The sequence below is a fragment of the Bos grunniens genome, chromosome 5 (genome assembly GCF_055505025.1).
Source record: "Bos grunniens cultivar Pamir isolate PY7600 chromosome 5, Bosgru_T2T1.0, whole genome shotgun sequence".
NCBI classification, from domain to species: Eukaryota; Metazoa; Chordata; class Mammalia; order Artiodactyla; family Bovidae; genus Bos; species Bos grunniens.
Window position 1 is genome coordinate 97,944,387 of NC_141169.1, and position 16,868 is coordinate 97,961,254.

A 16,868-nucleotide genomic window follows, 5' to 3' on the forward strand; every position below is an offset into this window, starting at 1 on the left:
TGGGAAGTAATTGGGTACTGATATATTTATAGTCTTAATATATATTGCTAAATAATTTTTTCTGGACAAGTTTGAATCACTATCTTCCTACCTCTAGTATGTACAATTAAGAGGTACTTTATATGTATGTGGTGATACATGCTAATGCCTTAAATGCCTATTATAAATTTCAAGAACAACAAATATTGTCTTGAAAGAAGAATGAGACCAGCAGGTGGTCCATGGGCCTCAGCAGGTTCTGTCTCTAACACCCATGTCTCTCTGTGGGGTTTTGTGTTTTCAGGACTCGGAATGGGGATGACAGTTCCTATTTCCTTTGCTGTGTTCCCCAGTGACGATGGGGACCTACAGAAGAAATTAAAAGTCTGGTTCCGGATTCCAAACAAGTTTCAAAGCGACCCGCCAGCTCCCAGCGATGACAGCATTAAGATCGAAGACAGGGAAGGCATCACTGTCTATTCCACGTAAGAAGACAATTCTTTGGGCATCCAAGGGTAGTACGTGATTTCCATAATCACTTCTTGAATCATCTGCCATGAACATTTGCATTTAAATTATTTTTTTCCAGTTTTGAGCTGTAATTGATATATAATGTTGCATTAAAGTGTACAGCATAATGCTTTGATTACATATTTATGAAATGATTACCAATGGAAGTTAACATCTTTCATTTGACAAAATTCCAAATTTTTTTCCTGAGATGAGAAATCTTAAGATCCATTTTCTTGCTGCTGCTGCTAAGTCACTTCAGTCGTGTCCAACTCTGTGTGACCCCAGAGACAGCAGCCCACCAGGCTCCCCCTCCAGGGAATCTTCCTGACCCAGGAATAAAACCTTTGTCTCTTACATATCCTGCATTGCCAGGTGGATTCTTTACCATTAATCTCACCTGGGAAGCCCAATTTCAGAATGCTGCTGCTGCTGCTGCTAAGTCACTTCAGTTGTGTCCGACTCTGTGCGACCCCATAGATGGGAAGCCCACCAGGCTCCCCTGTCCCTGGGATTCTCCAGGCAAGAACACTGGAGTGGATTGCCATTTCCTTCTCCAGTGCATGAAAGTGAAAAGTGAAAGTGAAGTGAAAGTCAGACGCTCAGTCGTGTCTGACTGTTCGTGACCCCATGGACTGCAGCCTACCAGGCTCCCCCGTCCATGGGATTTTCCAGGCAAGAGTACTGGAGTGGGGTGCATTGCCATCTCCGAAGATCCACTCTCTTAGTAACTTTCAAATATGTAGTGCAACAGACAGTGTTGTTAGCTCTAGTCACTTTACTATACATTACATCCCCAGAGCTAATTTATCTTATAGCAGGGTGTTTCTACCTTTTGACCACCTTTACCCATATCTCCCACCCCCTCACCTCCCCACCCTCTGGCAACCACCAGTCTGTTCTGTGTATCTATGAGTTCAGATTTTTTTTTTAAATTCCACATGTAAGTGAGATAATACAGTATTCCCCTATCTCTGTCTGTCCTATTTCATTTAGCATGATGCCTTCAAAGTTAATCCATGTCATCACAGATGGCAAGATTTCCTTCTTTCTATGGCTGAATGATATTTCATTGTACGTATATTCCACATCTTTATCCATTCATCTGTCTGTGGACTCGGGTTATTTCTATATCTTGGCTGTTGGTAGATTGGCACTCCTATGAACATAGGAGTGCCACTGTCTCTTCAAGTTCATGGTTTCATTTCCTTCAGATATATACCCAGAAGTGGAATTGCTCGATCATGTGGTTCTATTTCTAATTTGTTTGAGGAACTTCCATACTGTTTTCCATAATGGCTGCACCAGTTTACATTCCCACCAGCTTTACACAAGGATTCCCTTTTCTCCACACTTGTTACTTCTTGTCTTTTTCATAGTAGCCATTCTAACAAGTGTGAAGTGACATTTCGTTGTGGCTTTGATTTGCATTCCCCTGCTGACTAGTGATGATGAACACCTTATTATATACCTTTTGCCCATTTCTATGTCTTCTTTGGAAAAATATCTATTCAAATCCTCTGCCCATTTTTTTAATTAGATTGTTTAGAGTTTTTTAGTCAAGTAATAGGAGTTTTTAACATATATTGGCTATTAACCCATTACATATATATGATTTGCAAATAGTCTCTCCCATTGAACAGTTTGCCTTTTTCCTTTGCTGTGCAGAAGCTTTTTAGTTTGATGTCGTCTCACTTGTTTAGTTTTGCTTTTGTTGCCTGTGTTTTTGGTGTCAAATACAAAAAAAAAAAAAAATCATTGTCAAGACTGGTGTCAAGGAGGCTACCCTCTATGGTTTCTTCTAGGAATTTTACAGTTTCAGGTCTTATGTTCAAGTCTTTTATCCACTTTGAGTTGGTTTTTGTGTATAGTAGTCCAGGGACTTGCCTGGTGGTCCATTGGTTAAGTCTCAATGCTTCCATTGCAGGAAACATGGGTGTGATCCCTGGTGGGGAAACTAAGATTCCACACGCCACACAGTGTGGGCGAAAGTTAAAAAAAAAAAAATTTGTGGTCCAATTTCAATATTTTGTATTTGACTGTCCAGTTTTCCCAGCACCATTTATTGAAAAGACTATCCTTTCCCCGTTGTACATTCTCAGCTCTTTTGTTAAAAATTAGTTGGCCATATATGCATGGGTTTCTTCTGGGGCGTTCTGTTCTGGTCCATTGATCTATGCATCTGTTTTTATGTCAGTATCATACTGTTTTGATTATGATAGCTTTGTAATATAGCTTGAAAGCAGGAAATGTTATGCCTTCATCTTTGTTCTTCCTTCTCCAGATTCAAGGTCTTTTGTGGTTCCATACAAATTTTAAGATTTATTTCTGTTTAAAAAAAAAATTCCCTTGGAATTTTTATAGGGATTGCATTTAATCTGTAGATTGCTTTGAGTTGTATGGACACTTGAACAATATTAGTTCTAATCCATGAGCCTGGAATCTTTTAATTTCTTTTTGTCTTCTCCAGATTTTCCATTAATGCTTTATAGTTTTGGGTGTAAAAATCTTTCACTTCCTTGCTGAAATTTATTCCTGGGTGTTTTGTTCTTTTTGATGCAATTGTAAATGGGGTTGTTTCTTAACTTCTCTTTCTAACTTCTCTTTCTAAACTCATTGATGAATTAAGTAAGAAATACTGAGTACTAACAGTTTCTCTCAGAATTTCTTCAGCCTGCAGCACACAAACATTTGCATTGTTTCTAAGTAAACGCCTTTATGTGCTGTGTGTGTGCTCAGTTGCTCAGTTGTGTCTGACTCTTTATAACTCCATGGACTATAGCCCACGAGGCTCCTCTGTTCGTGGAATTTCCCAGGCAAGAATTCTGGAGTGGGTTGCCATTTTCTTCTCCAGGGGTTCTTCCTAACCCAGGGATCAAAGCCATGTCTCTTGTGTCTCCTGCATCAGCAGACAGATTCTTCACCACTGTGCCACCTGGGAAGCCCAGATAAATGCCTTTGCCTGTTGCCAAATTGATTTGGATGTAGAGAATATTCTCCCAACCCCAGCTGAAGCTGGACACCTGCATTAGCCACAGCGGAATTCTGGGAGAATCAGAATATCTAGGTCAGTCTGTAGTTTGGGGTCATGAATACCTGTGGAGCAGGTATTCCCCTTGAATTCCCCACATTCCCCTTGAATGCCAGAAGGGCAGGGAGTGTTATTCATGGTCTGAGGACTTTTAGCAGGGCACATGTGCATCCTGTTGTTCTAGTCCTATTTCCAGGGCCTCACGTGGGGTCCAGGTCCCTTGACTGTAGAAAACAACAGGCGCACGTGTTTTCCTAATTTTGTTCTTCAGGCCTCAGCCTCTCCTAAGAGGTCAGGTCTCTTCGGGATAATCAGTGACTTCCCATTTGCTAAAATCCTCCTGTGTGACAGGTGTGAAACCATGGACAGACGAATGAGACCAGGAGCTTCGCCAGGGTTCTGCTCTAGAACAACCTCATGAAAAATATACAAATAATCTCCCACCAGACAGTTTTTGTCCACTCCTCAGGTCTCCAAACTTAGTTACTTTTTATCTGCCCTGCTCCAGCTGCACCCAGAAGGGTGCAGCTTTCAACACTGCTGCTGCTGCTGCTAAGTCGCTTCAGTCGTGTCCGACTCTGTGCGACCCCATAGACGACAGCCCACAAGGCTCCCCCATCCCTGGGATCCTCCAGGCAAGAACACTGGAGTGGGTTGCTAATTCCTTCTCTGATGCATGAAAGTGAAAAGTGAAACTGAAGTCGCTCAGTCGTGTCTGACTCTTTGCAACCCCATGGACTGCAGCCTACCAGGCTCCTCCGTACACTAATGCTGAGAACGTAAGCTTGGCTGCTCTGGGCAGTCCTAGACTGGGTGACACAGAGGCCCCCAGAGGACAATGTGTGCACTGCAGCTGGACAGCTGAACTGGAACCTCCAACTCCCACTGCAGTCCTCATTCCAACTTTCCAGCCTCCACTGCATAGGCTGCAGAGAAAGCAAACTCTATTTACAGATTGTCAGGACTCTCTTTTCACAGGGCCGGGAGTAAGATGGGGAAGCGGGGTGCCTGTTATGCAAAATTTAGGTAGGCGCTCACTCTCACCGTTGTCTAGTACATATAGGGTAGGCCCTGAGAGTGAAAGGAAAGTGAAAGTGTTAAGTCACTCAGTCATGTCTGACTCTTTGTGACCCGGTGGACTGTATCCCTCCAGGCTCCTCTGTCCATGGGATTTCCCAGGCGAGAACACTAGAGTGGGTTGCCATTTCTACTCCAGGGGATCTTCCCAACCCAGGGATCAAACCCAAGTTTTCTGTATTGCAAGTGGATTCCTTATCAACTGAGCCACCAGGGAAGCCCCTTATCAGCCAGAATACTTTGGTAAAGAGAATCTTCCCTCAACTATTGTTTGGTTTCCCTAAGACAGAGTCACAGAGAAAAGGCCAGATACCTTCTCTTTAGCTTGATGCCTTCTCTTTATCAGTTTCCAGAATAATGACTTCTTTTCTTAACATCCTCTAAAGGGGAGATAGTGTTGATCTCTGTTTTCTGATTATCAATATAAATATATGAATTCACACATAATTGATGTGTTTCAATTCTTTGCAGTTATTATTCTCATTGATGCTCAAATTGTCCCATCTTTGGCCAGTGAGAGCCTCTTCAAATTGGTTTCTTGGTCCTTTTGACATGACCCTGGTAATCTCCATTAGCTTCCTTGGTTATTGGTAGGACAAGATATTTTAAGCACATCTTAACGTTTCTTGCTCTAGAGCTGAAATTAGCCATTTTGCCAAGGAACCCTGCTACCCTATGGTGAAAAGGGACTCTTTAAAAGGTAATTTTCAAGCCAGGTCTGTGGAAGTTTCCTTTACTGCAATTTAAAGGATCTTTTCTCTTCTCCTAAACAGAGGGGAGTGTCTAACATAGCTTGGTGAATTTTTTTTTAACCTGTTATTATCTCTGATAGGCTTTCTTGGATTTCAGTCCCTGGGTCGGGAAGATGTCCTGAAGAAGGGAATGGCACCCCAGTGCAGTATTTTTGCCTGGAAAATTCCATGGACAGAGGAACCTGGCAGGCTACAGTCCATGGGGTCGCAGAGTGGGACACGGCTGAGCAACTAACACTTTGACTTTATCTTTGATGCTTTTAGTATCTGATCATTCCTCCACTTGCCACTTGGTGTCACTGCATAGTCAAGTGTGCATTTAAAAGTACCTTTCTGTGGAAGGCAGTTAATGACATAGCGAAGGCACAAGTACTGTTTCAAATACACATGGGTGCCAACTCACTTCAGTCATGTCAGATTCTTTGCAACCCTGTGAACTATAGCCTGTCAGGCTCCTCTGTCCATGGGGTTCTCTAGGCAAGAATACTGAAGTGGATTGCCATGCCCTCCTCACAGGAGGGATCGCTCCTGCATCGGGCAGGCGGGTTCTATACCACTGGTGCCACCCAGGAAACCCTTCAGATACACAGTGCATCCTCAACTCAGTCTTCCTGTTTTGTGACCTTGTGATGTCCATTGATTAGTAGTATGTGTTAAAAAGCAAATGCTTTTTAAATGAATAGACATCTATGAGGAATTAAGAGTCAACAGCTGTTCCTCTGGTCTTTTACAAATGGTGCTTACAAGGGGCTTCGGTCATTCATTTCCAGGTGGATGAACCCAAATCAGCAGGGCCAGCGCTGCTGTCTTTTGTCCCAGGTTTCCTATCGCCAAGTAGACCTCTGTGCTTTATGTGCTGTGTTCAGTTGCTTCAGTCGCTTCTGACTCTTTTCAACCCAAAGGACTATAGCCCTCCAGGCTCCTCTATCTATTGATTCTCCAGACAAGAACTCTGGAGTGGGTTGCCGTGCCCTCCTCCAGGGGATCTTCACCCAGGGATCGAACCTGTGTCTCTTACTTCTCCTGCATTGGCAGCCAGGTTCTTTACCACCAGTGCCACCTGGGAAGCCCCCAAATCCACATGCCCCAGTGGAACTCAGATTCCCTCCCACTGTGTTCTGAGTTCTGCCTTCTGCCTTCCTAGAGGTCCCCTGCATCCTCCCATCCCGTTCAGATCCATCCTGACTCCTCCGTCTTCCACATCAGTTGCTGGCTCAGTCCTCGTCACCCCCTGCTGTGCGTGCCCCTCCATCCTTATGACCACGGTCTTCATCATCTCTTGCCTGAACTGTTGCAAGGCCTCTTGAGCATTTCTAGCTCTTCCACTTCTGCCCCTTCTGACCTGCCCCTCTGTCTCCTCCAGCCCTAAAGCTAAGGACCACCGATGGCACTCTGCCCCCTTCTGTTCGACTCTGGTTGTGGGCCTCGCCTGCCTCTGCCTGAGGCACATCCCGAGGTTGGGACCGAGCCCGGGGTAGTGGTAAAACCAGACGGGAGAGGGATAGGCTTTGGGTTGGGTCCCCAAAGGTTCCACCAAGCAGTGAATCCTACCGAGTAAAGAGCCTTGTCGTGGTTTATGCTGTCCTCTACAACACAGCCCCACTCCAGGGTTCCACCTGGCCTCAGAGCATCCCATCCCCACCTCCCAAAGCCCACCTAAACACACACATACAACATCCACGACCAGACCTTCACTCACTCACCCAGCACCTCTCAGCCCCTCCCCAGTCTCTGTTCATTGGCAGCTCTGTGAGGCAAGAATTTTGGTTCTGTTCATTGCCAGCAACACAAGAGATGCTCCAGCAATAACAGCTTGATGTCACATCCTCCTTAGCCTCCTCCCCTTCACGTTCTAAGTCGGAACCAATCATTCCTTGTTCTTTGCCCCGAGAGTGTTCCGTATGTACCTCTAGCCTAATCTTTTCTCCTGCCCTGCATAATTTTTGTGTTTCTGTCCTGACCAGTACAGTTGGACCTTGCCAGGGCAGAAAGACTTCCCCATCATCTTTACAACTCTCTGTTGTCAAGCGTGTGTTTCCTGCTCAGTGATGCTCAACTTGTTAAGCCTGGTTCCATCCAATTAAGTGGAATGCCATATGGTGTTATGCATCTTTCCCATTGACATGGGATTATCAGCTCTTTGTCTTAGGCTTCTTTTGCGTAGCACAGGAGCTTCCTGCATAGCAGACTCTCCGCAAATCTGTGCTGACCTGTAGATTGCAAAAGTTCTAGACCAAATGGTCAGGCTCAGAGTCATTCCATTTCTCCTCTTCCTTATTGCACTCCCTGAAAGATAACGCTTGATCATTTTTTGAACTTTGGACCAGAGCTTCTATCTGCTAGCCCGCCTTCATCATCCCCCTCCACCCCAACTCTTCCGGAACTTTTAGTCAGTTCCTTTTGTATTTCTGGAATCCAGGGTGTGTGTTTTCTTTCTCAGTTCCCATGGCAACCAAATTCTCGGGAATACTGAACTCTGACGTTGAATAAGATAAAAAAGACAGCCCTGGAGGTGAGCAGCTTTGAAGATGGAGATTTAGACTCTTGTTAACAGACTTGTATACAGTCTAATGTACAGACTTCTCATTTCTTTCTTTTGAGGAGCTCAAAGAGCTTACAAGCATTCCGCAACAGGTGCAAACATGCCTGTGGCCTTGGAGTATGGGGCACCACATGGTTATCTTCCAAGTGCAGCGTGGAAGCTGAGCTCTGAGGATGAGGCAGCCAGAGCTGGGCCTCCTTCACATCTTGGGGCCCTGAGCCTGGAAGGGTTTGGTGTCCTGGCTTATTCGTGCGGTTCTGTGATGGAGGTTTGGGAGGGATGGTTAGACTGAAGGCAGGGAATACACATGGATCTTTCTGCAGCTCACCCAGCTTTGTTTGTTTCCTTGATGAAGCAATAGGGAAATTTTCATCCTCGTTATGAGCGTCTCAGTCGGCCTGAGAATAAATATCAAGAGTCAAGGGTTTTTGTTCTGGTGATGAATGAAAGAATCCCTGAATGATGACGTTCTCCACATCACTCTGCTGGGTCTCCCTGTACTCAGACGGCTCCTTCTCAGTGGCCTTTTCTGAGTCCTCATCTTCCTCCCACCACCTGGGGATTAGGATTCCCAAGAACAGCGTGCCTGTTTGCTCACCACCTGGCCTCGTCTGCCTCTTGGCCATGACCACAGCCAGCACTCACTCACGGGTGACGCCCAGGTGTCTGTTACTGGACCCGTCTTTTTCCCCAGTTGTTTCTCTGACTCCAGTTCTTTCCAGAGGCTGAGATTTCGCAATGCCCTCCATGTGCTTAGGGGCACAGTGACTGTTGCATGAATGTGGTTCATTCATAAGAGACACCTTTATATCAACATGTCCCAAACCAGATGGTGAACCCACCCACCCCTCCTCTCCAAAGGGACTCTTCAGAATCCCTCTTCTGCTTGGCGGCATGTTTCCATTCAGAGACTTAACTGGAAGCCCTCAAGAATCCTCCCTTCTCCCCACCCTTCACCCTGGCCTCCCTACCCTCCAGCTCACCTCCCAGACTTGCCTTTGTCCAGGCTTTCATTGTCTCACATTTGGCTGTTCCTAGCCTCCATGTCTCCCTTCTCCATCCCTCTACCACCTCCAGAGGGGTCTCTTCAAACTACAGTCTGATAATGGCATGGGGCGGGGGGGTGCCACATGTTGTGGCATGCAGTTTAGTTCACTGACCAGGGATCGAACCCGTGCCCCTGCAGTGGAAGCACAATTCTTAACCACTGGACCATCAGGGAAGTCACTAGTCCCTTAACTTTAAAACACCTTCCTGAGTCCATCTTTGTATCTAAGGTCAGCCTCAGAGTCCTTAGCATGACCTTCAACATGACCCTAGTCAGTCCACTTGCTTTGCATTCCCACCACTGTGCCCTTAGTAGGTGCTCCAGATTTTATTCTACGAGTTAGTGAATATGGAGGCCAACAGATTCAGTGCCCTCAAAAACAGCAACTTTGATTGTTTATCGCAAAATTGTTCATTTAGCCAAGGGGTCTAATATATGTGTTAGGTCAGAATATGCTGGTGGACAAAGAATGACCAGGATCACTGCCCTCACGGGGCGTGAGTCTCCCTACCACGGAACTCAGACTGTAAACAATGAATAATTTATATAGCATGTTAGAATAAATTATATAGTATTCAATATGTTAGAAGGTGAGAAGTGCTGAATAAAGAAAAGGATAGGAGAGAAGGAAGAAAGAAACAGGGAGGAAGGGTAAGGGAAGAATGGGGAAGGGGAGTGCTATTAGACGATAAAAAGCATTTTGAGAGGAGACCTCACTGAGAAAATGAGATTGTCATTTGAGCCAGGTCTTCATTATTAGGCCCTGGGTTCTGGATCTTACTTTCAGTTGCCATCCTGTCCCTCACCTTGGGAGTCAGGGAATTGAACAACTGTTCTGAGCGGACTATAAAGTCCAATGACAACAGTACCTGCCGTTTGCTGTGAGTTTCCTCTGTGATGGGCATGAGGCTGAGTCGTTTGCAGGGTTTTCTCGTCTGTCATCTTCACAACAGTTTTCTGAGATTGACGCCCTCATCCCTACTGAGCAGTTGAAGGACCAGAAGGCTAGAGACATTAAAGCACTTGCCCAAGACCAGGAGCTGACAGACAATAGCAGAGCTAAGATGTGAGCCCACAACTATCCATTTTGCCTCCAGCTGATGAATGAAAAAGGTTGAGGACAAACCACTGCTTTGGATGTTTCTAGAAACCAGTAGCTTAAAGAGCCAACATCGTCCATTTTCATAGAAAACAGTATCAATATGTGAGAGGGGGCTGCAGAGGCACTAAATTCCTGCCCCCCGCCCCATTCAGCATTTGATTGGTTGCAGACAGGTGGTCCTTAATCTATAGACATTCTTTGAAAATAAGCCGAACATCTTACGGGCTTTTATTGCCAAACCAGTACATCCTTAATATTCACCCTCTGTCTCCTCATCCAGTTTTATCTCACTAGAGCCTCGGTGAAGCTAGAACTCACCTTTCTCCGTCAGTCTTACACTCTTGCATAGACTTGAAGAACTAACCATCATGTCTCCCAAATTGGTCTCAGCCCTGTGTTCTATAGCTGTTATCTAGACACTGGAACCAGCTCCTTCAAGATGAAATCCTGGGTATTTGCAGATCAGTAGCCCTGTGATGTACGTGCTGAATGCTTAGCAAGCCTGACTAACCACTCATAAAAGAGCAAAGCGTGAGTCAGAGAACCCCACCAAAAATAATGCATTTGGCTGAATCTTGGCTTGGTGTGGATTCAGACCTTTGAGTCATAAAGCTCATTAGAAATGGGGATGTCCTTGACTCTAATAAAGATTTTAGTGCAGCCCAGATTTAGAATGATATATTTAGGGGAGGTCGCAGGATGAATTTTTGGAGCAGAGGCAGTGATGTAAGGAAAGAGTCATAGTCTTGAAAAGACGAGCTTTATTGTTTCTCTGTCTCCACCTTCTGCCATCAAGAGAAATGCCTGATTTAGGAAAATTCTCTTTACTTAGAAAACGAAGGCTTTCCTGATTTGAGCAGGAGAAGGGGTTCATTGAATCTTCCCTGGTAGCTCAGATGGCAAAGAATCTCTGCAATGCAGGAGACCCAGGTTCTATCCCTGGGTTGGGAAGATCCCCTGGAATAGAAAACGGCAACCCGCTTTAGTATGCTTGCCTGGAGAATTCCGTAGACAGAGGAGCCTGGTGGGCTACAGTCCATGGAGTCGCAAAGAGCCAGACATGACTGAGCAACTAACACACACAAGCACAAGGATTTATTGGGCTTCCCAGGTGGCGCTAGTGGTAAAGAACCCACCTGCCAATGTAATAGATGTGAAAGACAGGGGTGTCAGAAAGATCCCCTAAAGGAGAGTATGGCAGCCCATTTCAGTATTCTTGCCTGGAGAATCTCATGGACAGAGAGGAGCTTGGTGGGCTACAGTCCATGAGGTCGCAGAGTCAGACATGACTGAACAACTTAGCATGCATGTATGCAGCGATTTATTACAAGTGATTTCTTGGCAGGTGCTTCAAGCTTGTCTTGGAGCCCTCCCAGGGCTTCCTCGGGTCCCTGTCTTTGGCTGCTCTGTATTTTAACAAAGCTGCTACTTGTCCCAGCTGGGATGTGTGAGAAACCAGTGCTCCATCTCCACCCTAACAACCCTGGTCCTCCCCCATCCCCTCCACCTCTCCACCCACCCCCATCCCAGCTGGAGACAGAGAGGCAGCTGGGGCAGCAGAGGGAGCTAGAGAAAACAATGAAGGCTTGGCCTTGGGAAAAGTTGGCCTCCCATCTCGGGGAAATTTCAGGAAGGGAAGGGAAGCTCGCCTTTAGTACAGTACTGGTTCCAGGAACCCCGCCATTACCAAAATCCAAGGATGCTCGAGCCCCTTATATAAAATGGTATATAATCCTTCTGTATACTGTAAATCATCTCTAGATTACTTAGAATACCTATCACTATAAATGCTATGTAAATAGTTGATATGTGTCATTGTGCTCACTCAGTTGTGTCTGACTCTTTGTGAACCTATGGACAGACTGTAGCCCACCAGGCTCCTCTGTCCATGGGATTCTCCAGGCAAGAATACTGGAATGGATTGCCACTTCCTCCTCCAGGGGATCTTCCCGGCCTAGGGATCAAACCCTTGTCTCCTGAGTCTCCTGCATTGCTGCTGCTAAGTCACTTCAGTCGTGTCCGACTCTGTGCGACCCCATAGACGGCAGCCCACCAGGCTCCCCTGTCCCTGGGATTCTCCAGGCAAGAACACTGGAGTGGGTTGCCATTTCCTTCTCCAATGCATGAAAGTGAAGTTGCTCAGTCAGGGATTCTTTACCACTGAGTCACCAAATAGTTGGTGGCAGGTGGCAAATTTAAAGTTTTGCTTTTTGAAACTTTCTGGAAGGTTTTTTTTTCCCCTAAATATTTTCAGTCTGCTGTTAATTGAGTCTGCAGGCCCAGAACCCACCAATAGAGAGGGCCGGTGGTACTGTGTTTCAGGTTCTGCGTTAGTTTTTTTATACCCGTGATTGTAGTTAATGTTCATAATTAATTGAAAGGAAAAGGAAACATACCCCAATTTTGGGTTCTCAGGTGGCCCTAGTGGTAAAGAACACGCTTGCCAGTGCAGGAGACATAAGAGACTCAGGTTCAATCCCTGGGTCTGGAAGATCCCCTGGAGGAAGAAATAGCAACCACTCCAGTATTCTTGCTGGGAAATCTCGTGGACAGAGGAGCCTGGCGGGCTACAGTCCATGGGGTTGCAGAGAGTTGGACATGACTACAGTGACTTAGCACGCATGCACCCGAATTTTACACAGGATGCTCTGAGGCTCAGTGAGCTTCAGTCCACCCCAGTAGAAAGGGGCAGATGTGAAATCTTACCACTAGAGCCTGCTTGTTGTAAATAAGAGTGATGAGTGACTTTTTTGGAAAAAAATCCCCCCTCTCTCTGAGACTCTGCCCTTTCTTAACCTGCAACTTGCTCTGTGTCCCCAGGCAGTTTGGTGGTTATGCTAAGGCAGCTGATTACGCTGCCCAAGCCGCCCAGCTGCGGTCCGCCCTGGAGAGCACAGCCAAGTACCAGACTGACTTCTACTTCTGCACTGGGTATGACCCTCCCATGAAGCCCTACGGACGTCGCAACGAGGTCTGGCTGGTGAAGAGCAGTGAATGAGTCACTGGCTGTGCCCCAAGCTCCGCGGGGGTCTGCATCTGTGCCCACTTTCCCTGGGAAGAAGCAGCGCCCCCGTGCCGCTCCAACAGAACCAACTTCCCTTCAGAGCCAGTCACTGCCAATTTCCTGAGATAAGCATGGTCCAGATGCTGAGGCTCTGTTTCTCTTGGTGGGAAATAACGTACCCACGATACACATGCGTCCTTCTAATTGACTGATAGACAATTCAGTGGTAGGCCAGAAAAACCCAGCAGCATTTTTCCAGCTCTCTGGATCCCCTAAAAACAGATATTTACAACTGTATTTTTATTAATCCACGAAGAAGTGTGATTTACGCGTGATCTTTCATATGTAATTCTTAGAAGAGCTTTCTTTAAAAAGAAGCCAAAAATAAAGATCTTTGACTTTAAACAGCTGAAACAAATCCTGTTGTTGTTTAGTCACTTTCTCTTCTATCCCCAAAAACCCCAAACAGTGGAGCATCATCAGATGACGAAGGGAGGACTTTCAGTCTCCTGCCCCATGGTGAGGACACAGGTAATGGGATGTCAAACAGTGAATTAAGAAAAGACAGGGACAGGAGCCGAGGAAATATTAATTGTTTATCTTCATTCTGGATTAAATAGTGAAAAATAGGACAGAGACCAAGGTGGCTGATTGTCAACCTATGGACTAGTAAAGCAATCGAAAAATGGATGGAAGACCTATAGACATTTCTCCAAAGAAGAAATACAGATGGCCAGTAGGCACATGTGAAGATGTCCAACGTCACTAATTATTAGAGAAATGCAGGTCAGAACTACAGTGAGGTACCACACAGGTCAGAATGGCCATCAGTAAAAAGCCTATAAATAACAAAGTCTGGAGAGGGTGTGGAGAAAAGGGAACCCTCCTACACTGTTGGTGGGAAAGTAAGTTTGTGCACCCACCATGGAGAACAGTAAGGAGGTTGCTCAGAAAGCTAAAAATAGAATTATCATATGATCCAGCAATCCCTCTCCTTGGCATATATCCAGACAAAACTAAAATTTAAAAGCCCCTATGTTCATAGCAGCACTGTTTACAAAAGCTAAAATACAGAAACAGCCTAAATGTCCATCAATAGATGAATGGATAAACAAGATGTGGTAAGGCTTCCCTGGTAGCTTAGTGGCAAAGAATCCTCCTGCCAGTGCAGGAGACACAGGTTTGATTCCCAGTCCAGGAAGATCCCACCTGCTGTGGAGCAACTAAGCCCGTGAGCCGTAACTATTGAGCCAGTGCTCTGAAGCCCAGAAGACACAACTATTGAACCCATGTGCTGCAACTGCTGAAGCCCTCACATCCTAGAGCATGTGCTCCACAAGAGAAGCCACTGCAATGAGAAGCCCAAGGACCACAACTAGAGAACAGCCCCCACTCACCACAACTAGGAAGAAAGCCTATACAACGGTGAAGAACCAGCACAGCCAAAAATAAAATTATTTTTTAAAAACTCCAAATCTTGTATTTAAAAAAAGATGTGATGTGTGTGTGTGTGTATACACACACACACAATGGAATATTACTCAGCCATAAAAAATGAAATAATGCCATTTGCACCAACATGGGTGCAACTAGAGATGATCATACTAAGTGAAGTAAATGGAAAAGAGAAAGGCAAATACCATATGGTATCACTTATATATGGCGTATAAAATATGACACAAATGAGCCTATCTATGAAACAATCACTAACAGAACAGACTGGTAGTTGCCAAGGAGGAGAAGGTTGAGGGAGGCATGGAGTGGGAAGTTTGAGGTTAACAGATATCAGCTGAAGAGTGGATAAACAACAAGGTCCTAATGTATAACACAGAACTATATTCAATATCCTATGATAAACCATAATGGAAATGAATATTTTTTTAAAGTATACATTTACATATATATATACATATATATGTTGGAGAAGGAAATGGCAACCCACTGCAGTGTTCTTGCCTGGAGAATTCCACGGATGAAGGAGCCTGGTGGGCTGTAGTCCACGGGGTTGCAAAGAGTCAGATACAACTGAGCCACTAACACATACACACACACACATATATGTATAGATGAATAACTTTGCTGTACAGCAGAAATTAACATTTCTGTAAATCAACTATACTTCAATAAAAAATATTGATTAGAAAAATAAAACATCCCTCAAGAAAAAGAATTATCCTTGTATGTTTTGTGATCACACCCAATAAACTTTGTCCTGTGTGTACCACAACATAATTCCACACTCTCCTGCTTACACAGATACTTAGGGGTCATCAGGTGATTGTACTGTGCAATGCTTGGCTGAGCTCAGGTTAAGACCTTCATTTACATTTGGCTTCTCCACTCTTGAGTAATGTTACTTTGATCTTGAGCACTGTAATTAAAGCTTCATAGCATGCCACGCAGATGGGTATTTATTTGATTGAATGCCATAGGTTTTGCCTTCGAATTTATATCCTTGACAAGCTCTAGGTTTTCCTTCAAAGTATTTGGTTTCTATAGCAACCATAATTCTCTAGGAATAAGAAGATAGACTGAAGCAATACACATGCAGAATCAGAAACCAATCCATGTAAGGTGGAAAATGGCCAGGGTAGACTGAAGGTGTGGGCTGCATAGAGTCTTCTCATAATCAAACAAGGAATAAAATCTGAATCACCTTTTCTTGGCAAGGAGTTAATTATCAGTCGCTTCAGTCATGTCTGACTCTGCGATCTCATGGATTGTAGCCTGCCAGTCTCCACTGTCAATGGGAATCTCCAGGGAAGAATACTGGAGTGGGTTGCCATGCCCTCCTCCAGGGGATCTTCCTGACCCAGAGAGCAAACCTGTCTTTTATATCTCCTGCATTGGCAGGCAGGTTCTTCCAACTAGCGCCACCTGGGCAGCCCAGACTTTCATCAAAAAGTCATTTTATGTGCTGGCTCAAACACAGCCTTTTCTCACATCGTGCCTCTTCCTCCTGGGTTCCCTTCCCTCTAGCAGAACCAGAATAAATGCTGGTTCCCCTGCAACGTCCCCCACTTTCATGCTCCGTGACTTTGCTTACCTTGCCTCCCACACCTAGAATCCACCCCCCACCTCCCTATCTATCCTCTACCCATCTTTCAAGTCCCAGCTCAAGAGTCTTTGAATCTGTTAGAATAGGACAGAGTCCAGAATGGGGGTGGCTAAAAGACAAGGAAGGGGAAAGCCCTCAAAAATAGAACCAGGGAAGGTCCCAGGACCTCAGAGTGAGGACCTCAGGTAGAACAAACAGCTCTCCTGGCTAGCCCAATTTACATAGGGAAGGCCCAGGGGGAGGAGAAAAAACATACAAAAAGAGGAGCCAAAGGGCCGGGTGTCTCTCTCTCTCTCTCTCCTCTTGGATAGGCATGCCCTCATGCCTCGAGGATGTATTTTCCTTTATTTTCTAAATTGAGCTGTAACACTGATCACTGTGACACCATCTCCAGTTACATCCCTCTTCCTTGATGATTTATAGTCCCCAGTCACCCTGTAGAGTAAGGGCAAGAAAGGGAATACTGCCTGCCATATCAGTACACAAAGGCTGTCATGGTCATCAGCCAGTGAGCCCTGGGGGAACTCGGAAAGGAAAAGAATACCTGCCATCTAGTAGCCATCTGACTGCAGCTTCCCCCTACGGTGAGTCCTGAGGACACTCAGGATGTGAAAACACAGGATGCTAACCCCAGAGAGCTGAGGTGCATATTAAATAAATGATTTTAGTGAGCCCAGACTCTTGCATCTTCCCATACAAAGAACAGTGCTAAATTCCTTAACTTATTTTCCTTTTAATTCACAATAATCTCTTGACTACCTGCCC

The 16,868-nt window shown here is 45.3% G+C and overlaps 1 protein-coding gene across 1 annotated transcript in view; it reads left to right on the forward strand.

Annotated features, from left to right (window-relative positions):
- Window positions 1-13,463, forward strand: part of HEBP1 (heme binding protein 1) — a 37,453-nt gene extending 23,990 nt beyond the window's left edge. Inside the window, exons 3-4 of the mRNA XM_086401946.1 lie at window positions 284-464; window positions 12,862-13,463. Of these exons, the coding sequence (XP_086258072.1) occupies window positions 284-464; window positions 12,862-13,039 (359 nt within the window). The 3' untranslated portion in view covers window positions 13,040-13,463. The remainder of the gene's footprint in view (window positions 1-283; window positions 465-12,861) is intronic.
- Window positions 13,464-16,868: the final 3,405 nt, after the last annotated feature.